Source organism: Diabrotica virgifera, chromosome 7 (genome assembly GCF_917563875.1).
Source record: "Diabrotica virgifera virgifera chromosome 7, PGI_DIABVI_V3a".
Taxonomy (NCBI): domain Eukaryota; kingdom Metazoa; phylum Arthropoda; class Insecta; order Coleoptera; family Chrysomelidae; genus Diabrotica; species Diabrotica virgifera.
In genome coordinates, this window is record NC_065449.1 from 81,023,712 (window position 1) to 81,050,073 (window position 26,362).

Genomic DNA, 26,362 nt, shown 5'->3' on the forward strand with positions numbered 1-26,362 from the left:
ATTATCTATTCAAAAATACTGAATAATGAGCATGTTATTAAACGGTCGTAGAAAAAAGAGAAATTATTTTATTATTGTGTTGTATTGATAGTTTATTAATTTCAAATATATATACAGGAAAACAACGTTTGTAAACTAGACCCAGTATAGTAATTTATTAATTTGTCTCATAAATTCTTGATGATGTTATATATGGAAGCATACTTGATGGTACTTGTTCCATTTCTCCTGGCTTATCTTTAACGTAACGTCGCCACAATTTACATTGTGTTTTTCTAGCTTTAGTAGCGACCGGAGATTCTCGATATTTACATTTTATCTTCGGCAAAGTTTCAGACAATTTCGAATAACTAAAACAATATCATAGTAAATTAATATGAAGGAGTAGTAACTTAAGAACGTAGGCGCAACATTTCGTTCCAATGATTTTTAAATGCATTCATTTTTTTTTTCGAATTATGAGAAAACTAATAAGTATTTTTGAACAATTTAAACGCAGAATGAGAGATTACATAATTACCGAGGGTAGAAAGTCCCTGAAACCTTCTATGTTTATTTTTATAAGTTACAGTGGTGAAAAAGAAGAGAAAATTTATAGGTCTGGATCCCGCGTATGAAAAAAAAGTTGATTAATAGCAAGCTGAAAATTTGTTAATAGCTTAAGGGTGTCTAGTCGAATAAACTTTGATATGTGTGAACACTGGAACAGGGGTAGTTTTAATTGTGGAACAGGTTAAAAATTTGGAACGGTCACAGCACGAAAACGGCACATTTATTTTGTCCGACAGAACAGACTTAAACTCTTCGAACAGAGATTAAACTCTCATGCAAAAATCAGACTGCTATTTATCACCAAATGGGCGTTTTAATGAGTGGAACATGTAGAATATATCAAATGACAGGAATTATGACAGGTAATAAATAGCAGTCTGATTTTTTCATGAGAGTTTAATCTCTGTTCGGAGAGTTTAAGTCTGTTCTGTCGGATAAAATAAATGTGCCGTTTTCGTGCTGTGACCGTTCCAAATTTTTAACCTGTTCCACAATTAAAACTACCCCTGTTTCAGTGTTCCCATATATCAAAGTTTATTCGACTAGACACCCTTAAGCTATTAACAAATTTTCAGCTTGCTATTAATCAACTTTTTTTTCATACGCGGGATCCAGACCTATTAGTGTGATTTTTAATTTCAAATATCTCATTTAAAAGAAACTTTTTGTTTATTCTAAGGGAGTTTCTACCCTCGGTAATGATGTAATCTTTCATTCTGCGTTTACATTACTTAAAAATATTTATTAGTTTTTCCAGGATTCGAAAATATGATACTTTCAAAATCGAACATTCGCTATCTTTGTCATACAACGCACTCAGAATGTGGTGACAAGACACTGACAAACAAGGCTACTAAATATTTTAGTCCATTGAATCACGGTTTTTTCTCGAAACGAAAACCTTTATAGGGAAACTTTAAACAAGGTTTATCAAGCAATATGACCAGAACGTCCAGAAAAGCTTGTCATTTTTCTGCACGACAACTCTGCTTTATGTCACCGAAGAAGTGAAAAAATCTACAACGAAAGAAATAACGGATATTAGACTATCCACGCTGTAGTTCCAATTTATCGCTCTACGATTTACATACAGGGGCGTCATTTGAAATTTTGATGGGGGAGGAGGAAGCATTATATATACACTACATTATACAAGGTGATTTAATGATGAAAATTGATGTATTTTTTGTAAATTTCAGTCATTTTCAGGGCCAGGGCATTTGCCCTCCCCCCCTGACCCTATCAAATGACGCCCCTGTTTTCATATCTTTGGGCCACTAAAAATGGCGTTAAAAAGTAATCGTTTTCAGATGGACGAAAAAATACAAAATGCCGTTAAAGAATTCTTCGGTTATTCAACATAACCAACCTAAAGAAACAGGGCATGCATCGGTTGATGGAACAATGGAATATGTGCCTTAAATATAGTAGTGATTCATAAATGAATAACCATTTTCAATTTCGTTGCAAAACGAAAATACAGCCGCACCATATTCTAGTCCAATCAGAGAGTGCAGCAAGCACCTCTATCGGTTTCGAAACTTATTAGTAGAGTTTCGAAATAGGTAGTCTAATAAGTTTCGAAACCAGTAGAGGTGCTTGCTGCACTCTCTGATTGGACTAGAATATGATGCGGCTGTATTTTCGTTTTGCAACGAAATTGAAAATGGTTATTCATTTTTTATTTACATGTTTACTCTGATTGGAGTACGAGGGGAACCATTCTCGTTGGAACTTTACCGCGCTGAGCAGATGGGACGTGAATTATAAATTGTAAAATTCCCTCATCTTCCTTAGTCTCAGCATCCGTATGGCGTGCAAATTGTAGAAGCCTCGGAGGTGTAACTAGAGAAGGTTCCCATTGTTTTCAGTCTGGTGTGGGATGTAGAGCAACATTATGTTGTTTTTTATGCCGTTAGAGTGAAAACTTAGGTCTTCTTATAGTAGTAATTATTTGTAGATATGATTACCGATAATTTTTTTCTGGATCAAAGATACGTTTCAACTGAACAATCCTAGTACCTATATAAAAATATTTGATCGAATATTCCAAAAGTAATTTAAAAAAAATTGAAACTTTCAGGTATTATTGCTCTAAATATCACTAAATTTTATACCTACTACAAATATTTCCGAATATGTAGGTAGGTACTTCAAATTTTATGAAAAAAAAAAACTAAAATTCAACGGATAAATAATTTTCAAAAAATAAAATGCGGCTTAACTTATTCATACGGCTCATACTTAAAAAACTTACTCATACGGCTTTTCGGGAGGCATAAAGAAGTCAGGAATGGGTTTCATGACAGAACTACGTTTTCTTGTTGTTATTAATTCTTCATTTAAAACAGGATCCAAGAATTTCTTTTGAACGCCTAAAATGCCAACACCGACTTCCAAATCTTCGAGTAGTTCTTCCGGTGCAGTGTATGCCATTCTTAGATAATCGAGACGTTCATTATGACTGAAAAATGAATGCAGAGAAATAAAATTGGTTTCGCGGATATTTTTCCGGTTAATACACTGCTCAACAATTGATAAGGATCATAATTATTATTTCAAATATTTTTAAAGTTTGTTGAGAATTTCGTGGGTAGATTGTGTGATTAATGTTGAGGTCCTACATAGAATGGGCAAAGAATGCGAGATTATTAACACCATCAAAGAGCGCAAACTAGAATATCTTGACTGTGTTATGAGCAGAGATATGAATTGCTGCAACTCATTCTTCAGGGAAAGGTATTTGGGAAGAGGATCATTGAAAAGAAGAATATCTTCGCTTCAAAACCTGAGAAAGTGGTTTAATACATCGACAACTGAACTATTCCGAATAGCAACAAGCAAAGTTACGATAGCCATGCTGATCGCCAGCATACGGAACGGATAGGCACCGTAAGAAGAAGAAGAAGAACCCTTGACAAAAGATTAACATGAAAGCCGAGAAAACATAGATCAACATCAAAATACGGCAAATGAACTAGCTTATGGGTCGAAAATCAGAACTCACTATTGAAAATAAACTGCTTCTGTATAAATCTACGATAAAAGCAATTTGGACCTATGGTGTCCAACTCTGGGGTTGCTCAAAGCCATCAAATATCAAGATAATACAAAAAGTCCAATCAAAAATATTGAGAATGATATTCAACGTGCCCTAGTATGCAAGCAATAAAACCTTACACGAGGACTCAGCTACACCTTTGGTAGAGGAAGAAATTCTAACTATCACAAAGAACTACCTTGATGGACTGAGAAATCACCCAAATGATGAAGCAAGACTGCTTCAACACACAGCAAAACAGACTTAATAAATTGAATATATGGTCTAATGTAAAATTATAACAGGGTTGCCATAGGCAGCTTCTCCCTCATGTATTTAACACCCAAACTATTTACTTATAGCTTCGATGAAGCAGATTGTAAATTGAAAATATGTAATAAAAAAAAATAAAAGCAAATACGATACATACTCTTCGACATCCGTAACTCCAATGCATAGCATTCTATAATCGTGCTGGTCAAAAACGATTTCTTGTATCAGAGGAGATCTGTGAAGTAGTTTCTTCTCGCTTCTACAAGCTTTTCCTTTCAAAATTCTTGCTTCTTCGGATGTGGGTAAGAATTGGTACATCTTGTACTGGTCATGTTCCGTCGGACTAAAAATGGTCGTTCGTAGAAGTCTGTTTAGTTCTTTTTCTTTCAAAAATTGAAAACAAACATAAGAAATAAAGAAATACTTTATTTTATGCTTAATATTTATCTGTCTTCAATGAAAATTATGGTGTAAGCCTAACTAGTTATAAAGTAAAGATACAAAATGAATGTAAAATTTATAGCTTATATTATACTGGGTGTCCACTTATATTTTCCCCCATTTTAACTGCCTATAACTTCTAAACGGCTCAAGATAGAAATACGCGGTTCTCGCTGAAATGTTTTATTTTAGTAAAAGTTTTGTCTGAATGGATTGAATTTTTTATATCGCTTTCAAATACGAAAACAAAATGGTGGATTTTTGAAAAAAACGCTGTTGACTCTTTTTAAATGGAACACCCAGTATATTTTTTTGTAAATTGAAAGAAAGGTCATTCACCTATCCAGCGATATAAAGCTTTTCAAAATCGGTTGTCAAATTACTGAGTAATTAATTTTTAAAATGAGAGGTGCAACGTGGATATCACATACCTAAATAACATACTAAGCAAATTGATATTGTTATGTGATTTCCACATTGCATCTCTAATCGGTTGTCAAATTACTGAGTAATTAATTTTTAAAATGAGAGGTGCAACGTGGAAATCACATACCTAAATAACATAACTAAGCAAATTGATATTGTTATGTGATTTCCACATTGCATCTCTCATTTTAAAAATTAATTGCTCACTCATTTGACAACTGATTTTAAAAAAATTTATATCTCTGGATAGGTAAATGACCATTTTTTCAAGTTACAAAAAATATACTGGGTGTTTTAATAAAAAAGTCAACAACGTTTTTTTTTCAAAAAATCCGCCATTTTTTATTTAAAAGCGATATAAAAAATGGCCATCTACCTAAAAACTTGAAAAAACGGTCATTTACCTATCCAACGATATAAAAAATTTTAAAATCGGTTGTCAAATGACTGAGCAATTAATTTTTAAAATGAGAGATGCAATGTGGAAATCACAAAACATAATATCAATTTGCTTAGTTATGTTATTTAGGTATGTGATATCCATGTTGCACCTTTCATTTTAAAAATTAATTACTCAGTGATAGGTAAATGACCTTTCTTTTAATTTACAAAAAAGTATACTGGGTGTTCCATTAAAAAAAAAGTCAACAACGTTTTTTTCAAAAATCCGCCATTTTTGTTTTCGTACTTGAAAGCAATATAAAAAATTCAATCCATTCAGACAAAACTTTTACTAAAATAATACATTTCAGCGAAAACCGCATATTTCTATCTTGAGCCGTTTAGAAGTTATAGGTAGTTAAAATGGGGGAAAATATATGTGGACACCCGGTATTATATCCGGAAAACCAAGTGCAAAACAATGCTGTTTCTTTCTAATACACCCCGACCATTCGTTATATGTCTCATGAATATTTCAAATTGTTTCAATCTATAACTACAGACCGGATTTTCTATTTACTTGGCTGTTCTGTTTTTCAAAAATCTTTCATTAGTGTACTGTTGTTCAAATAGTGAACTAGTGCAATTTTTATATTTTAAACTATGTCTGAGAAAGCTAGATCTGCTCAAATTGTTAGTTTGATTGATAATGCAAGTAGTCAAAGAGAAGTGGCCAGACAGCTTGAAGTCACTCGTTGTATGGTCCAAAAAACACACCAACGACTTGTAGAGACTGGATCTCACGAACGACGACCAAGATCAGACCCGAGAAGAATCACGACGGCCAGAGAATACCGTTCTTTACAACGCAGTTCTTTGCAAAATCGGTTCTTTACGGATAGAGCAATCCAAAACCGTTTTCAAAATGCTCACAGGTGGACATTAAGCACTTCTACCGTGAGAAAACGGTTGAGGGAATTTGGGCGAAGGCGAAGGGCTCGCTGTCCAGCAACAATACATTTGTTAACAGAAGCACATCCACGCGTCGACTTCAGTCAACACGAGCATTGGATGATAGAAGATTGGAAAAATGTTTTGTTTAGTGATGAGTTCGGGATGGTTCTTTATGGCTCAGATGCTCGCATCAAAACATACAGAAGACGTGGGGAACGATATGCTGCTTCTGTTCGACGAGCACGTGTTGCTCTTGAAGGAGATTCGGTGATATTTTGGGCAGGAAATTCATTCGAAGGCCATACTGATCTCGTGTTTATTGATAGAGGAGCGTTGAATGCTCATCGATATATTACCGAAATTCTAGACGAGCATGTAATGCCCTTTGCTGGGTTTGTGGGCGAACACTTTATTTTCATGCAAGACAACGCGCGGCCACACCTAGCCAGGATGGTAACGCAAAACCTGGAAATAGTCGGTATGCCAAAAATAAATTGGCCGGTCCAAAGCCCAGATTTTAACCCGATTGAGCATGTTTGGGACCAACTCAAACGACGAGTAAGAAACAGAATACCTGCTCTAATAAATTTTGAACAGCTTCGGTTGGCGCTCATGGTTGAATGGGAAGCTTTTCCTCGAGAAAACTTCCAGAATTTGATCAATTCAATGCCAAGTCTAATGAGGAGTGTAATTTAAAATACAGGTAGGTACAGAATATTAAAAATTACGACTTTGTTTTAATGTTTATAAAGAAATCAAAAAAAATATGTTATTTTTTTTTATTTTCCATTAAAATTATCATTTTGCGAGAAGTTTTTTTTGACATTTGTTATTTAAAAATGATTGCGTACTACTTTAGAACATATTCTTAAACATTACACAAACATCTAATGACAATCAATTTCTTGTAGGATTCGTAAAAATTAAAAAAAGCCAAAAAGTTTAAGTGGCCTCAAAATTTAAAGCTCTCATGTTAATTTTACCTGCATGATACAAGATTGCTCAAATCTCTGAGATATTGATTTGACAAATTATTATAAAAAAGTATACCGCTGTTTATACAATGATTTGTTACATTTTATTGGTATTCTCTAGAACCAAACTAAAGTTTGACTTAACATTATTCATAAGCTGTCAGCTATAAATGTAAATTAAAAATCTTATCTCTTTACCTATAATGGTCAAATTTTTCTTCTTTAAAGCAATCCATATAACTCTGACAGCCATTTTAACAAACATTTCAAAGCGTTTTCTGTCTTTGTCCGACAAAGAAACATTATTTTTATTATACATGTGATGAAACTTTTTCGAATCTCCTACACCAGTTAATATAACTGCATAGTCTCGTGCCAGCATACTACGAAGATCAGCTAAATCATCCCTGATCACATTTTCTAGTTCTGTTACGACAGGTTGGCGCAATTTCCGACTGGCTTCCACCCTTCGAAACTGCATTCTGTGCCAAACCTTTAAAATATAACGGTTAAGCTATAAAAAATTATGCTCACTATTATGCAGATGGTGAGGACGAAAGGTGGAAGAGAAACATTATACATTCGAAACCTGGCGACCACAGTCGTAGTAGAGGAAGACCACAAAAACGACGGCTAGGCGACATCAAACAAAAGTGGAGAGAAACTGGCACCAAACAGCACAAAACAGAGAAGAGTGGAGAACTCATGAGGAGGCCTTTGTCCAAGTGTGAATGCAAACAGGCTGAAGAAGATGATGAGGATAAAGATTATAAACACAGAAGAAAGATGCAATTTGAGGATATTAGCAAAAGAGGATGTATAATATCTTCTACAAAAATGTGTCCGAAATAGAGTATTATTTGATCTCTTACTTGCATTCTTACTCTTTAATTGACGTTTAGTTTTCTTACTATTCACTCATGTGCTACCCAGGAAATTCTAAGTATTCATCTCCAACAGAATATTTCGAACACATCTATGAGCCTTATATCTTTCTCCCAGAGAGTCTAGCACTCAGCAGCATATTAACCTCTTACAAGCCTAAGGGCTGTTTCACATTATAAGAATTTTGAACGTGCGAGGGTTTCCTCGTGCGGTAGTTTTGACGCACCTATCCTTTTCACACAATAAGAATTGAGTCGCACTAAGATATTTTGCTGTGTTGTTTGGTACAGTGGAACCCCGATAACCCGGAACTCCGGCTAACCCGGATCGATTTTTATCAGACAAACATTTCAACAATAAAAATGTATTGCTGTTACAAAATCTCGTGAACCTAATTCATTCATTTGGTGACGTCAATATACGAACGAAACGATTGAATCCGACATTACTGAAAATATCAGGGTGCAGATGGGACTCTGTCGCGCAATTCGCAGCAAATAAAATAGTCGTATGTTTTTGGCTTCATCTTATTTCGGTTATACATACGCATTTTCAAGGTTCACGAGGTTTTGTGCCAACTCTATGTAATATAATATTTGAGATATAATGGGTATTTGTGTAATTTGAACTACATATACCATAGTAAAAATGACTCATGGCACACCACATTCATTGTCGTGTTATCGAAAACAACAGGCACCTGTATTATCCTTTATTTATTTGAAACTGTCTTAGCATTGTTTAGAAAAGACTATTAAAATTCTTTTTTTAACAATGGTCTTAGTCATCACTGTTATTAAATAACATAACATCAGAGACGGTATTGTGTGTAGTAAAGTCGTATTGTTCGCTTCCGTTCTGTAATCGTTCGTAAATCTATTCAGATTTTGTGTGCGTGTTTTTTGTCTATAAGGGCAACAAAACGTAAAAATGTTGTAGTGACAATGGAAAAGAAACTAGAAGCATTAAGTAGAATTGATAAAGGTGAATCTTGCAGCATTATATGGTGTCGGTACATCTACAGTATCGGATTGGAAGAAAAATAGAACTAAAATCGAAGAATTTTTTTTTCAAAATAATAACAAAAGCCAGTTTGGACAATCGGTGCAAAGCTAATAAAGCTAAGAATGAGACTCTTGACGACGCTTTGTATGTGTGGTTTTGTGTGGAATGCGAACGTGGTTTACCAATGTCTTTGTGACAATTATAACGGAGTTTATCTGTAAGCATACCATATTTTATTAATTTTTACCATTTTCTCCGGCTAACCCGGATTTTCGATAACCCGGATCGGCCGCGGTCCCGATTAATCCGAGTTAACGGGGTTCCACTGTATATTATTTTTAGTTACACTTTGTGGCTGAGGTAGGTACATGATACGATGTCTGATATGTATCATTATGATGTATGATTACAAATGGGTATTTTTTGTCCTAATTTACTGTAATGCGTATTTAATTCATTTGCAATTTCTATTTTGTCAGTTATTATTTCTTATGTTTTTAATTAAAAGTCTTAATTTGTTTTTATAATCGTTGTTCTACTAAGTTATTTGTGGGATCTTGGATTAGCTCATCTAATTAGCTCATACAATCTATGCAATAAACTATTCTAAATGGGAAATAAGCTTTGGGCGTCGAAACGTTAATAAAAGCATTTTTTTAGTTAACTTGTGGCTTATTTCCCATTTAGAAAATTATGTTTATTACAAAAATGCCACAAGGAAATAGATTCAGAACAACATTACAATCTATGTTTTTCATGTATAGAATTTAAAAGACCCTCCGTCATCTACTCGTTTTTAAATGTTGTTCCCCTCGTTTTAAATGTTGTTTTTAGATAATTTCACACAAGACGTGACGGCCGTCCTACTCCAGTCTTCACCGAGTCGTTTACCCTATAAAACTAAATATAATTTCGTAGAATAAAAGGTATAGTTGTTATATTATATGGAGCGTAATCAAATTATAGCGCTGTGGTTACTTTATCGTTGAAAAAAGAGAAATAAGAGGAACCGAATTCATTGGGTCCATCCTATGAACGCAAAAAGATACGATTTATATATTTTTATATTCACACATATTGATCCCTCTATACTCAACGTTAATTGCAAATATGTAAAATAACGTTTATTATAATATACTTAGCAGTTTTAATTACTATTGTTATCAGTAACATATAATTAATTTTGCTGTAGTTACCAAATGTGTTTTTTTTCTTTATCGCCTAATTCATCAAATTCAATGTGCACAAAGTGCACTTCATACACCATTCCAAGCATTTCTCGTCAAGTTTCTATCTTTGTATATTTCTATTTTTTTGTCCCAAAGAACAGGTCTCGCTTCAATTAATGTTATTAATATTTCACTATCAATCTGAGACATCATAATAAGTATAACAGGGATGGCCCAACTGTGGCTCGCGAGCCGCATGTGGCTCTTTGAACGATTATTTGTGGCTCTCAGTAAATGTACCTGAATTACTTTTAATTTTTGTGTTTCAAAATGTCGTAAATTACTGAGAACAAATGTAAAAGAATAAATGTAAAATCAGGACTTAGACAAGGGGACCCCTTATCACTGCTGTTATTCAATTTGGCCTTGGAATATCATGTAATAAGTAAAATATCATCTGAGCTGACAAGGGATTTGTGAGTTGAGGATCAAAACTATTGTTGACCTTTGCCGATGATCTAAGTGCAGTCGCTCATTTTACAAGAGACGTGAGAGAGGTGTTTTCACAACTCCAGGAAGAAACAAGTAGTCTGGCCCTTCGAATAAATGAAGAGAAGACGAAATATATGATATAAAAAAAATAGTAACTAAAAATTCAAGACCAAGAGTTAGGCAGAACATAACTATTAATGACCACAACTTCGAAGTAGTAACAGAGTTTAAATATCTAGGCGTGGTAATCACAGATGACAACCACCTATAAAAAGAGGTATCAGCAAGGATAGCTGCGTGGACTAGAGCATTATACTCCCTATCGTTATTAAGATCTAAGCTTCTAAAAAGACAATCTAAATTAAGACTGTACATGCCAATTATTCGCCCAATTGTTACATATGGAAGTTAAACATGGATTTTACATCAGCGGGAAATAAATAAGCTGCTGGTGAAAGGAAAGTTCTCAAAATGATATTTGGCCGTCAAAGATATGGATTGACAGGAGAGTGGGGAAGGCATCGCAAAGCTGAAATGGTGATTGTTTATGGTACTGAAAACATCGTTCGACATTCCTATAAAAGCTAAGATGAGATCGATCGGCCGGTCATGTGGTAAGATCAGACAAAGACAGAGTGTTAAATACAGTGTTTTTTGAGAGACGGTAGTAAGCCGTCCCCGAAAAAGATGGAAGGATAATGAAGAATCGAAGAATCCTGAATTAGTACAGGCTGCTTGTAGAATTTTGGCATAATTGAAACAACGATGTGAACCATTTTATTTCAATCCATAAGGAAAAATTTCCTGTAACTGGCTGTATACCATTAATTACAAAAATTGAAGAAAATCTTCTGTGTAAAAGGTATATTTATTGTTGGCTACAGTTGGCTTTTACCTTTCTCTTTGTGAAGGCAAAGAAATCAACTCAACCACCCATATACACGTGGTATAGTATGATGCTTTGAGGTATATCTTGTTTAAATTTCGCCAATGCCAGGGTTTAATATATAACACGCCAATGTAAGACTTTTGGTCGGCGTTTTAAGGGTTTTAACCCATGTATTTTTGGTGGCTTAGCATGTAGAGCTTGCTTAGAACACTGATGATGCTCTCTTTAGAGCGAAAACGTTCTGTTTTTTAAAGTAGCCCTTTATTGGGGGTTTTAAATAAATATACCTTTTACACAAAAGATTTTCTTCAATTTTTTCATTTTATTTCAGTTTAAAATTCGTAGAATCCACAGTGTCAGTTAGAGGAAAAAATAAATACCTTTTTTACACTTTTCAGATAATTGTTTAATTGCTCGTAAATTTTGAACAATGGCTCGTACTATCAAGGAGCTTGGCCACCCCTGTAATATAAAATATATGCACCTACTTCAAACAGCCACAAAGTGTAAATGAAAATAATGTACCTACCAAACAACCAATGAAACTACCTTCGTGCGACTGAACGACAGTATCATATGAAAGGATGCATTAAGTCCCCTATGCTACTGGGTGCGTAAAGACTGTTGCGAATGACGGTGCTGCCGTCTGTTGTAAGCGAGGGACGGCATAAACACGGGGCCTTCACCCAGTACCGGCGCTAGGGTATAAGGCGCCCGCCTGCAAAACTAGCATAGGTGCACTTAGGTTTTTTAAAATTAGTATTTTGTATAACACCAGAAGAAAAAAAGCTCATTTTGGCGCCCCCCAAACAGGAGCGCCCGCCTGCAGTGCATCCCTTGCAGGCCCGTTATCGCCGGCCCTGGCCTTCACCGAACGTTCCAACCACCGTCTAGTGAGAAAGGCTCCATAATATGATTACATGAGCCACCATTGGAATGTCGTCGTGCGTTCTAACCCTCGCACGTTTAAATTCTTATAATGTCAAACAGCGCTTATTTTGGTGTCAATGAAATGACATATCTGGTATTCCGGATGTTGACGATCACTACAGCAAGAGTCGTTTTGTCTTCTGCTACATGGAAAAGCTGTTCAGCATTCCATATGCTAGTCCATTTCATTGCTTTTCTAGATTTTCTTTAATTTAGATATAGCATTTTCCGCAATTGCTGGTCTCCACTTTATTTCTTTACGGCACCATGTGGAGTTAGTTATCAAGGACCCTATTACACAAATTGGTCATCTTCTGGGAAGTAAGTGCCAAAGCGGAAAAGTTTTTATTCCAAGGAAAAATGAAGTTACGATACTGCTCTGTTTTAATTTGAGGAATTCAAACAAGAGTAAGTTAAATAATGCACGAACTTTCTTTCTAACGGAAATGTTGTAGTTCAATTAAAAGACACATTTAATTTTAGGCTTAAAATTTAGAGGAGATATCGGTCATAAAATTCGATAGTCAAGAAGCTAGTAATGTTTCATTTTGCGACAACAACTCCAACTTATTACGGGAATTAGAATTCTTTTTTCAAACGACTTCTCTCTTCCCTATGTTGACGATCACTATAGTAAGATTCGTTTTGTCTTTTGCTACACGGAAAAGCTGTTAAGCATTCCATATGCCAGTCTATTTCCGAATGTTTCGGAGCCACGATTATCAATTTCTTCCAAGTTCCCGTAAGAATTCAATTTTATCATCTATCAAACAATAATAAGATCAGTAATAACATTTGGAGCAGAAACGTGGTCACTTACACAGGATAACCAAGAACTGCTTGAACAGCGAGCTAAAACAGTTTCGAGCGGAAAATTCAAAAAAGAATACCTATATGGAGGAATAAAAGAGCAATTTGAGGCGTAGGCGTTGCAACTTTAAGTTATATAGAAGTTTTGAGGTACCTGACGTTATAAAAACCTTTAAGGTAGCACGCCTTAGATGGATGTGGCATGTAATCAGGCGAGAGGAAGATGCAAGAGTCAGAAAAAATTTTGACCGAAGAGAGCGGATGGAACAACGAGAACGAGCCAGAGGAAGACTTAGAGTACCAGTACGAGACTTAGGTAGCAAGTCAATTTAGAAGATGATTTAAAATCTATTGAAGTTAGAGCATGGAGAAGACTTGCCAGAGATAGGGGCGAATGGGGATTTTTCAGAAGAGATTCTGTTATAACGAGCTGTTTTGGCATTGATGATAACGGTTTGTTGTATTAAGTGGTATTTTTCTCCTCCCAGATACGCTATTTTCTGCACTTCATTATGGTTAATAATATTCCCTTAGTATTATCAATCTACGTATTCTCATGATATACCCATTAGATGCGTAGCATTCTTCTATATTACCACATCTTGAAAATCTCATTCAATGAACGACAAAATAAACAACATTCAATAATAGCGATCACACATTCTCTATCGAAGAAATGAAAGAAGAAATAAGTAGATCGTAAAAACTCTTGTATTATTAAGGTTCAAAGAATGAATCAAGATAAGTACTACATATATAAAAAAAACTGTATAAATTTACCTGTAGATAATACTGAAAATATATAATCGCCGATCTCAAGAATCTGTCTACAGCTTTGGTGTGAAAGAAACTGATAAATTCCAATGATAAAAGTTTCGGGTCGCATGAAAAGAGTGCCACATCTTTACAGTCTTGTAAAATAACTACATTCACATCATTTATCCTTACTCTTCTCTCGTATATTTTTCTAAACCTAGTCTGTAATTTAACAGAAATTTACAATTAAATAACAAATATTATACTCGTACAGTCAAACAGATCATAAAACTGGCACAAGTTTATAGAGGTAAACCATAATACTCTTGCGAGCAAAAACATTGACTCACTACTCACTCTTCTTCTTCTTCCTTCTTGTATGTAGGCTTTAAAGCCTGTTTCTTCTTCAATATTAGCCTCCTAAATTGTTTAAGTTATCGCACCATCTTTTTCTTGGTCTGCCAATATTTCTTCGTCCATTTGGTGACTTATCTCGTGCTATTCGTACTATCCTATCCTCTGCCATTCTACTAATGTGTTCGTTCCACTCCTGTTTCCGTTTTGTCACCCATCCATTTATGTCTTCTACATTTCATGATCTCATATTTTCGCTTCTCTCCCTATCCAACAGACTTTTTCCTGATATTCTTCGGAGTATTTTCATCTCTGTTGTTTCTAGTAATCGTCTCGTTTTAGATGTGTCAGGTCTTGTCTCCGCCGTGTATGTCAATATAGATCTAATTGCTGCTTTATAGATTCTTGCTCTTGTGTTAGGTGTTTGTTCTTCCAGATTGTGTCATTAAGAGATCCCGCCGCTTTGCTTGCTTTTAAGCTTTGTTGTCGTACTTCCTCTTCAACATCTCCACAACTGGTTATATCTATTCCCAGATATCTAAACCTTGCTTCCTGCTTTATTATTTTCCCATCAATTTCGATTTTACATCGTAGTGGGTATTTAGATGTCATACATTTGGTTTTTTCTGCTGATATTATCATATTGTATTTCTTGGCTGTTGTATTGAAGATGCGTGTTAATCTTTCGAGATCGTCGTCTATATCGGCGATTAATGCGGCGTCGTCTGCATAACATAATATTTGGATTTCTTTGTTCTCCATTCTGTAACCATGACCTTTACGTACTGCTTCTATTATTTCGTCCAAATTATATTAAAGAGCAGTGGGCTTAACGAGTCACCTTGTCTGACTCCGCTTTGTAGTGGTATAAAGTGCGTTAAAGCAGCTTTACATCAAGGCTATGCAAGTCTCATGCTATGCAACTCCGTCTTGCATGGCATATCTCTTGCCTAGCCTGCCCTTTTTACATCAGAGCTATTTCTGTGCAATTTTTAATACCACTTTCATTGTTGCCAACAAAAGAAATATACCAAAACACTACCTTTAGATATTTCACTGGGAAATTTCACTCCAACATTAAATATATTCAAGTATAAATCTCAAATTATTATTACTTCCAATAAATAACATTTAAATTTATACAATAAGGTTAAGTTTTATTCTAAACTGTAAATTTTGTTATATTGGCAACATGAAATTTGACAACTTGCATCAAAATAGCATGAAAAATAGAACATGTTTTAATTTTTCGTCTAGCACAGGAATTGCATGGAAATAGCGCGTGGGCGTGCGCAGTTGCATGATCTGTCTTGCATGGCTCTTGCCTAGCATGAAAATGGCATAATGTAAAACTGCCTCCAGTTTTCCATTTACTACTCACTCGATGAATAATATTATAGTTTATGCTTAGTAATTTTATGTTGTGTTACTTTGAATTAAAATAACTAATGTAAAAGAATACTGGCTATTATAGAGCTTCCAAAAATAATTGTTTTATGTAAATTGGCAACGTGTTGTAAAATTTACCTACCTACTTCTGCATGGCATAGGGAATGTAGCAAACATTGTAGAGGGCATGTTCAACGCAATGTGGACCTCTATGAATTTGCCGGTGGTAGTCTCAGTCGCTCTTCGAACGTTGACGCAGTTGAAGTGCAGTAAGTGCATATTTTACAAATGGATATTTCACCAGTGAAGGCGGCCCAGGTGATTGCATTATCACGAGAGGACGGTCGCTCATTTATGACGCAGTCTGCAGTCTCAAGGGCTCACCGGATACTAAGAGACCGGTAGCTACAGTCGGTGACAGGAAAGATCGATTCATTGTCTTAAGCGCCTTGCAGAATCGGTACGCGACAGAAGTTGAGCATCAACAATCATTGAGGAATGTAAGAGGACAGTTAGAAGAAGACTTAAGCTGCAACGTTGACTCTCAGACGGGCTAACACAGAACCCAAATTGAACGCACGTCAGAAACAAGCTTGACTTCTGCTTGTCCGAGAACACATCAATTGGGACCTTGGCCAATGAAGCAGAATTTTATGCCCTGATGAGAGTCGAATGTGCTTGTATAACAATGATAGTGATCTGTGGAGGTGGTTCGTGTATGTTTTTTGGGTGGTAAGTATATCTTTAGAAGGAAAAACAGCTTGTGTTCGTGCCCGGTGGGGGTTGTGGAGGATGTTTGACAGCTGAGAGCGGATCGTTACATTACAGAAAATGTACTACACCATGTTTTTTCTTACACCGCTACATAGGCAACGGCTTCATGGTAATGCATGATAACACTCGATGTCACACAGCGCGGATTACGAAAGATTGGCTGGCCGACACCAATCTAACATCAATGGACTGGCCTTCATTGAGTCCGGATATGAATCCCATCGAGGAATGAGCTCACATTCAGGGTTCGGGTCCGTAATCCAGCACCAGCTATAGTGGCGGAACTAAACACTGCATTAGATGAAGAGTGGGAAGCAATTCCTCAGAAATCAATCAGAAACTTAACAAGGTCCTTAAGAGATTGCATGGAAAATGTACACAACGCAGAGGAGGAAATACTCAGTATTAATATTGATTTTTTATGTTAACTTACTTTTATTGTCATTACATTAAGACTTTCATTCTTTCATTCATAACACGTTTTCTTACATACCTACAATATAAAGTTATCTTTGTTATGTTATTAACTTTATAAATATTGGTGTAATTGCAAAAACAATACTTCTGTTCACAGTATTTTACTTCTAATTTTACATGCGGATAGACATTTTCCAAACTATTAAACTAATTATACAAATTTGAAAATTTGTGTCAATCTGAAAAGGTACCTACCACCCTCTATAATAATAATAATATCGTATGGCATTTTTGCCGGGGAGATCCTTTTGGATTGTTCCGGCGCCATTTACATCTTTAACCCTGTTTCAAGTAACTAGTGTCGATGTACACTAGCCCAGGGGGACCGATGGCTTACGTGCTCTCCGAGGCACGGTCAAAGGGCTCGTATCATTTTTAGAAATGAAAAATTGATTGTCGTTGGCAGGGCTCGAACCTGCGTGCTCTGGCGTATGAGGCCAGTGGTTATGCCGTTGAGCTACGGCCATTCACCACCCTCTATAATTTGGTCCCTATAGAAAATCTAAAAATATGTAAAAACACGTCAAATTTATTTGCGAGGGGGCATTTTGTTAACCAGTTTTCAGCTAAATTACTTCAACCCTTAAGTGGGATCGTACACAACCCCTAAAATCTTTAATGGAAAGGGGGGTGTGATTCCTTATTTTCAAGGTCGTTCAACTACCTTTTCAAAAATACGACATAGGTACATTATATTTATTTTCAGTACTTTTGTACCGTATACTATTAAAAAATCCTTATTTATACCGTACCTATTAAAAAATCAAGTAAAACCGTATACTTATTAAGTATCCAGTTCAGAACTTCCAAAAAAAATTCTGGAGTATTAAATTAATTTTTTTGAGTATTTTTTTGAAGTATTTTTGGAAAAATCAAGTAAAACCTTAAAGATATTAAGTATCGAGTTCAGAACTTAAAAATTTTTTTGGACTATTGAGTCGCAAGATTTTTCCAAAAGTACTGAAAATAATTATAATGTATGTGGTATTTTTTTTAAGTTAGCTGAACGACTTTAGAATGAGGTATCACTCAACCCCCCTTTACATTAAAGATTTTGGGCATTGTGTCCGCCCCCGCTAGAGGGTTGATATAATATAGTTGAAAACTGGTCTACAAAATGTCCCCTCACAAATAAATTTTACGTGTTTTTGCATATTTTTAGATTTTCTATAGGGACCAAATTAAAGAGGGAGTTTAAAGAGGAGATTTTCAAATTGACACACTTCATAACTAGACTAAAAAGTTTAGGTGACATTGGGCCTCCTTGCGTAACTCCCCGTCCTATTTTTATGCGATTACTGCTAGTATGTAATTTGACAGTGGTTGTTGCCTCTAGATATATTTTGTAATTTTGTATAAACATTTTCTATAGGTACCTATAATCTAATCTGCATTCTTTAATCGCCTGTAATATTTTGCTTAGCTCAACTCTATCAAAGGCTTTGTGAAAATCGATAAATATTAGAACTAGAGGTTTATTGTATTCCACTACTTTCTCTATTTGGGTCTTTATACTTTGTACATGGCAGATATAAATACTTAATACGTTGATTTATTATATTCAATTACGATAAACATTGCATAAGTTGCCCTTATTATACAATTAGTTATATAGGTACTTACTTGTGAAGCAGTTCCAAATGTGTCTTTAAATGTGGTATCAACGACTACATTAACCCCGGTGGTAGATTCTGTAGCAACGCTCTTTGACTTCAATCTTTGCGTCTGATCAAAACTGGAAAAGGATGTTACAAATTGACCATATTACGACTATTTCACTATCTAAAGAAATTAGGTATATACAGAACAACAAATGACGTTGGAACCACAAACACCAGAAATTACCATAAACGAAGTTCACATAAGCAAGCATCAGTTGCGCAATAAGGGAGGGTTTGGAGGTTAACAAATATATAAAGCATATAAAAATATATAAAGATTAGTAGGAAAATGTAACTTGTCTTTCACAACCAATGCCCAACCCCCTACACCCCTACCCTTCCCCAGAAGAAAATTCTAGGTGCGCCACTGGCAAGCATGAGGTAAAAAAACATGGGATACCAAATTCGTTGTTGAAATATGGCTGTTTAACTGATAACATTAATGAACAAGATTATAAGACACAAAAAACAAAACACAGAAAAGGCCATTGAGTACAATAAATCAGCATATCTATGTTTTATAGACCTGATAAAGGCTTTCGATCGCATCCAAGTCCAAGACGTCTTACATTTACTGTATAAAATATAAAATAAATCAACTTATAAACTTAGTGGAACCTATAGATTCAGGCATTGGTATAGGACAGGGGGATTCACTACGATCTATGCTATTTAATTTAATCATGGATGAAGTAATAAAGAGCTTCAATAGGGAACAATGAAATTAAAATTCTCTGTTACACAGATGATGATAGCCCTCAAAGACTAGTTGAGAGATTTAATTAAAGAACAAAAGAATTGTAACGATTTCAACTTATAAACTAGAACAATAGTAATCAGTAAAGAACCAATGAGATGCAAACTTAAAGTCAATGGAATTAGCATTGAACAAGTAATAGAAATAAAGTACCTAGTACCGTGGAACCTCGATAAGTCGGATTAATCGGGAAAGTTATCGAAAATTGAGTTGGTACCTATCGATAATTGGTATTAAGTTATCGAAAATCCGGGTTAGCCGGAGAATATGGTAAAAATTAATAAAATACATACTGTAAATTTACAGGTAAACTCCATTATAATTGCGAAAACATGAAATAGGTACATATGGACAATACATCTAAATTACGTACAGTTGTATACGGTATTGTTCATTTCTTGGTAAAAAAACTCAGTCAAACTGAAAAAATGTTTGTTTTGTCTGATGAAAATCGGTCCAGGTTAGCCAGACTTCGGGGTTATCAGAGGTCGACTACACTGTACTTGTAATCTTGTTTCTTGTGTCCAAGTGTATTTGTATGTATTTTTTGTATCTCAAAAATCCGTTAATGATTTTTTAGGTTATATATTATATAGTGCACAGGCTTCTTTTTCTATGAGCTCTATTACAAATAGATCTTCTGTAAATTTTATACAATACCAATAAAAATATACCTACTCCTAAAGAATTAGTCTAAAACAAACAAATTAAAACGAAACAGTGTTAAGGATACGTAGTGGAATCCAAATGATCGTGTCTAATTCATCTCCTAAATATTTTACTTACCTAATGAACATTAATGTATTATTAAAATGATCCCATATCCAGTATCCCAGTCTTCCTGACCCCCTTCTTTCTCCCATGGTTCAAAATGGTTTACACAATAAAAACAAACTTCAAACTCTTTATAACGTATAATGTCTACTTGACAAACAATAATATTGATCAAAACTTATGTTATTAATTTAGAGTGTGTCGTATTCATAATATACATTTTAACAATATGTGACGAAAATATAACAATAAGGCTCCATATTTTCTCAGAATTACTAACAGCTAAAAAGAAAAATATTTATTTTTATACTGAAAATCATGACTGAGCTTGGTATCTTATGGTAGGGAAGCCCAAGCGGGGATTTTTGCAGTTACTCGAGCGCGTCAGATTATCATATGGGGAGAAACCTGGTACCATGCAGATGTACCTCTACCATATATTGGCTCAGGGAAGTTCGTTAAGGGGAGCCCGAATAAAAAAAATCTATCCTTAAAAATACTCGAAATTGTCAGATTAAGATAAGGTAAGTTAAGTTACATGCAAAAGAGTGTATACCCCATTCCACGAATATACGACCCTCTTGGATTATCGCGACAATGAATATTTTACTGTGCAAAATATGAAGAACGAAAGTAAATTGCAAATTATATTGTTGTTTATTGGAGTAATTATTACAGCAAAATACTTTAGTACTTCTTATGTTGCACACTAAAATATTCGTTGTCGCGATAATCCAAAACAGTCGTATATTCGTGGAATACACATTATATGTATCTATTTCAAAAATCTGACGATTTGAGCGGGGCGTAAGGAAATGGGTGAGTCAAAAAGTTTCACAAAAAAAGCGAATATTTCGCGAAATGAACGTCAGATCGAAAAACTAAAATACGTCTTCAATATTTTTCAAAAATCTATCGAATGGTAGTACTAAACATGACCCCCCACTTAGAGGGGTGGAGGGTAAATTTAAAATTATAAATACAAACCCCGCGATATTTCGCAAAATGAATATCAGATCGAAAAACTGCAAAATACACTTTGAAAATGTTTTTGAAAAATCTATCGAATGGTACTAAACACGACCTCCCACGGAGCTGAGGTGGGGGGTTACTTTATAATCTTAAATGGGGTCCCCAAATTTTTATTGCAGATTTGGGTTCTTTACGTAAAAATAAACAACTTTTATTCGAGACATTTTTTCGAATTATGGATAGATGGCGTTATAATCGGAAAAAACGATTGTTGGAAATGGAAAATTAAATTAAAAAATGAAAAGTCCCCACTAAAATGGAAAATTTTACTTAACTTTTTTTGGTTTTAGGACCTAATAATCAACCCAATAGGTTCCCATAACGCTCGAGTGACTGCAAATTTAGCATACTTTGCTCCCCTACCATTATTATATGCTGGCAATAACATATTTTTTTTTTGACATGACTTCACGAACCAATTAGGAAGACTTTTAAATTTTAATGTAATGAATTTATAGTAGTTTTTTTATTTGGTACTTATAGACAGTGTTCTCAATAATTATTGTTTTCCCATTTTGAAAAAAATGTGAAAAACTTGAATTATTATCCATATCTGTCTGTCAAGACGAGAACAATTACTTCCGGTTTCAAGTCTGTCTGTCCGTCCGTCTGTCTGTCCGCGAATAAACTCCTGCGTTATTAAAACAGTTAGGGCTGTTTCACATTATAAGAATTTTGAACGTGCGAGAGTTTTCTCGTGCGGTAGTTTTGACGCACCTATCCTTTTCACACAATAAGAATTGAGTCGCACGAAGATATTTTACTGTTGTTTGGTATATTATTTTTATTTACACTTTGTGGCTGAGGTAGGTACATGATACGATGTCTGATTATGTATCATTACAAATGGGTATTTTATGTCCATACTTTTGTCCTAATGTACTGTAATTCGTATTTAATTCATTTGCAATTTCTATTTTGTCAGTTATTATTTCTTATGTTTTTAATTAAAAGTCTTAATTTGTTTTTATATTCGTTGTTCTACTAAGTGATTTGTGGGATCTTGGAGTAGCTCATCTAATTAGCTCATACAATCTATCTAATAAACTTGGATTAGATTTCGGCGTGGAAACATTAATAAAATTATTTTTTTAGTTAAATTGTGGCTTATTTCCCATTTATAATAGTTTATTACAAAAATTCCACAAGGAAACAGCTTAAGAACAACATTACAATCAATGTTTTTGTGTACATAATTTAAAAGACCCTCTGTCATCCACTAATTTTTAAATGTTGTTCCCCTCGTTTTAAATGTTTTTAGATAATTTCACACAATAAGTGACCGCCGCCCTACTCCAGTCTTCACCGAGTCGTTTACCCTATAAAATTAAATATAATTTCGTAGAATAAAAAGGTATAGTTATATTATATGGAGCGAAATCAAATTATAGCGTTGTGGTTACTTTATCGTCGAAGAAAGAGACATAAGAGAAACCGAATTCATTGGGTCCATCTTATTAACGCAAAAAGATACGATTTATATACAGTACAACCTGCCATATCCGGACCTGTCATATCCGGACCTTCCCATATCCGGACGGTTCTGCGCCGTCCGTATCTACCGAAATCTACCGAGAAAGGCAGTCGTGCTCTTGGACAACGCACTAAAAGAAAGAACTAAAAGATGCCGAAATAATGTATTATAGAATCTATAAAACGTGTATATCGACGAAAATTATTGAGGCGTTGATTACTGGAATGTATGAAGGAGAAAACGTTTCAGAGACTGTAAAAAAAGTAGTGGTCTTGATATCCGGATTTTTTCATATCCGGATCGGTCTGTCGCCACATTGATCCGGATATGGCAGGTTTTACTGTATTTTAATATTCACACATATTGATGGAACACCCTCTATACTCAACGTTAGTTGCAACTATGTAAAATAAAGTTTATTATAATATACTTAGCAGTTTTAATTATTGTTGTTATCAGTAACATATAAATAATTTTGCTGTACTTACCAAATGTGTTTTTTTCTTTATTCTAATTTTTACTAATTCGTCAAATTCACTGTTAAGTGCACGGCATACGGCATTGGGCATACACCATTCCAAGCATTTTTGTCAAATTTCTATCTTAATATATTTCTATTGTTTTGTCCCAAAGAATAGTCTCGCTTCAATTAATGTTATTAATATTTCACTATCAATCTGAGACATCATAATATAAAATATATGTACCTACTTCAAACAGCCACAAAGTGTAAATGAAAATAATGTACCAAACAACCAAGGAAACTACCTTCGTGCGACTGAACGACAGTATCATATATGAAAGGATGCATTAAGTCCGCTATATTACTGGGTGCGTAAAGACCGCACGACCGCCGTCTGTTGTTGTAAGCGAGGGACGGCATAAACACGGCGACTTCACCGAACGTTCCACACCGTCTAGTGAGAAAGGCTCCATATGATTACATGAGTCACCATTGGAATGTCGTCGTGCGTTCTAACCCTCGCACGTTTAAATTCTTATGATGTGAAACAGCGCATAGAATGACAAATGATGTGTTGAATGAGAGCATGAACCCAATGATGGTATTAGAGGTGAGAAATTTGAGCGCGAACTTCCGGTTTTAGAGTAGCAACCGGAACTACTGTTTAAAAGTCACCGAAATAATACAAGCGATATATTATTCGACGCGACTTAGTAAGATGAAAACAAATATATACTTCCGATTTCATGCCTGTCTGTCCGTCCATCTGTCTATCCGCGAATATAACTACTTTGTTATTAGAACTGATCGAATGACAAACGAGGCGTCAAATTAGAGCTTATAACTCAAGGATGGTATTAAGGTGATAAATTTAGCCTCGGCCTTCCGGTTGCAAAGTTGGAACTGGAAATACCGTTTTAAAGTCGCCGACAAGCGACATATTACTCGACGCACCTTAGCAAGAAGCGTAAATATATATTTCCGGTTTTTATATCACTTCCGGTTAAAAAGGTGTAATCGGAAGTGCCACATTGTAGTCGTAGAACTAGTACATATAGTACAATAGTAAATACAAAGTCGAGCTCGAATTTAGGTCCAGTTTTGATGTTATTTCCGGTTAAAAAGTTTATGACCGGAAATTTGGTAAAAATGAGTGAAATCGTACGTCAGTCGACGCAAAGTTACGCGAAAAGTTCAAATATCGACTTCCACTTCTACTTCCGGTCACGTTGGGTGAAAACCTAGGACTTACAAAGTCCAATTGCTTGTTTATACAGGGTGGGCCATAGGATTTTTGTTCTAAGGGGGACACATTTTTACGATACATACATCTGTCATTTGTCAACCCCCTTCCTTCCACGTCCCCAATACCTTATTTTTAAATAGGGAATAGGGGTCGTATGGTAGCTCATTTGAAAGGGTATTCAATTCTCTATTCAGTAATATAAACATTATCATAATTATTTATACAGGGTGTCCAAAAAAAAAGGTTTTTAATTAAATTAATTGGCAAAAAAAGAAGAATGTATGTAATTTATTTTATTTAAAATACATTTTACTGTTGTCAGAAAACAGAAATAAATATTTATTTCACAAACAAATATTGCTTTTCGCTTAAATTAAATGTTCAAACTTCCAAGAGAGAGGTTGATGGCGGAAGCTGGCTTGAACATTTAATTAAACAGACATCTCGTAACGCGACAATTCGTAACCGGACAAGTGGTAACGGACAACTCATAACGGCGACAGTTCGTAACAGCGACACTTCGCAACGGCGACAATTCGTAACGGACAATTCGTAACGTCCAAATTGACGTATTCTGTTTATTTTTGTTAACGTGGAAACTAACTGTTATTACAGTTATAATTTAAATTATGTTTATCAATTTAACGAATCAGTACCGGGATAAAAATGTTTACCTAACACATTTTGTATTTTGTGTTTCAGAATATTATATTAAAAGTCTTTAAACACAAAAAAAATATTTAAATACACACAAACTTTTAACAATATTTTTAAACGTTTTTCCCTCTTCTTGTTCCTTAAATTTGCACATATCTATACTAAATTCAAAATCAACATGCACTAGAAATAAACAAACCAAGACACTTGAATGTTACGAGGAGCACTCCCGAATAATGATTTACAATGTATAAACTTTCTAAATCATGATTTGGGATTTACATAATGTATATAAATTGTAAATCATGATTTGGGAGTGCTCCTTGTACCAATCAACGTGTCTTGGTTTGTTTATTTCTAGTGCATCTTAATTGTGATCTTATTATAGACAACGGAATAATAAAGTAATTCGTGAAATCTTTAAGACGACAACCGTCTTTAGACATTCCCAACTATGTAAGTGAACAGTTTGTAAAGAAAAGTTTATATAATTACCTGTTATTATAATAAACCTTGTGATTGGTTATAGCGTTGGGGTATTCTAAAACACGAAATACGAAATGCCTTAAAAATGTTTATCCTGATACTGATTCGTTAAATTTATAAACATAATTTCATTTATAACTGTAATAAGAGTTAGTTTCCACGTTAACAAAAATAAACAAAGTAATTCAATTTAGACGTTACGAATTGTCCGTTACGAATTTGTATAGTTACAGACTGTCGCCGTTACGAAGTGACCCCGTTACGAACTGTCGCTGTTACGAATTGTCCGTTACCATTGGTCCGGTTACGAACTGTCGCGTTACGAGATGTCATGGAACCGCGATTAGTTACCTATACAAGGGAAAGTGGAAGGTAAAAGCGGACCGGGACGACGAAGCACGTCGTGGTTGTAATTTAAAGCAGTGATTTTTCAGATCTTTTAGAAAAATACATTTTTCGATAAACATTTCATCTAAATTATTATTAAATCATCATGGTTAGTTTCAATTTATTGACAACATTATTTATTTGCCACAAAAAGATCCCATTTCCTATCTCCCTAATTCAAGAAAGGTCTCGAATTCATTCTTTATAAAACCAGTCGATAAATCTGAACTGATCCAAACAATCAATAGTATCAAAAGCAAATCTTCCTGTAGTACTGATGGTCTATCGATAAAATTTTTTTCTAATCTCCCAGAAAATGTGTTGGATGTCCTCATCTCACTAATTAATGATTCTTTTGAGAAAGGCAAATTTCCAGAGTGCCTAAAGACTGCCATCATTATTTCTCTTCATAAGGGTGGTGAAATATCTAATACCTGCAATTATAGACCTATTG

General features: G+C 34.8%; 2 protein-coding genes across 2 annotated transcripts in view; both read right to left on the minus strand.

Annotated features, from left to right (window-relative positions):
• Window positions 1-20,314, minus strand: LOC126888199 (uncharacterized). Its single transcript, XM_050656252.1, has 7 exons — window positions 20,176-20,314; window positions 18,595-18,706; window positions 14,002-14,199; window positions 7,240-7,534; window positions 4,023-4,248; window positions 2,810-3,016; window positions 1-350 (listed from the first exon to the last, which is right to left on the minus strand). Exons 1-7 carry the CDS (start codon window positions 20,250-20,252, stop codon window positions 158-160), a joined length of 1,308 nt encoding a protein of 435 aa, XP_050512209.1. The 5' UTR covers window positions 20,253-20,314; the 3' UTR covers window positions 1-157.
• The window catches only part of LOC126888200 (protein ARV1), a 24,612-nt gene continuing 18,538 nt past the window's right edge, over window positions 20,289-26,362 (minus strand). Inside the window, exon 4 of the mRNA XM_050656253.1 lies at window positions 20,289-20,445. Within this exon, the coding sequence (XP_050512210.1) occupies window positions 20,342-20,445 (104 nt within the window). The 3' untranslated portion in view covers window positions 20,289-20,341. The remainder of the gene's footprint in view (window positions 20,446-26,362) is intronic.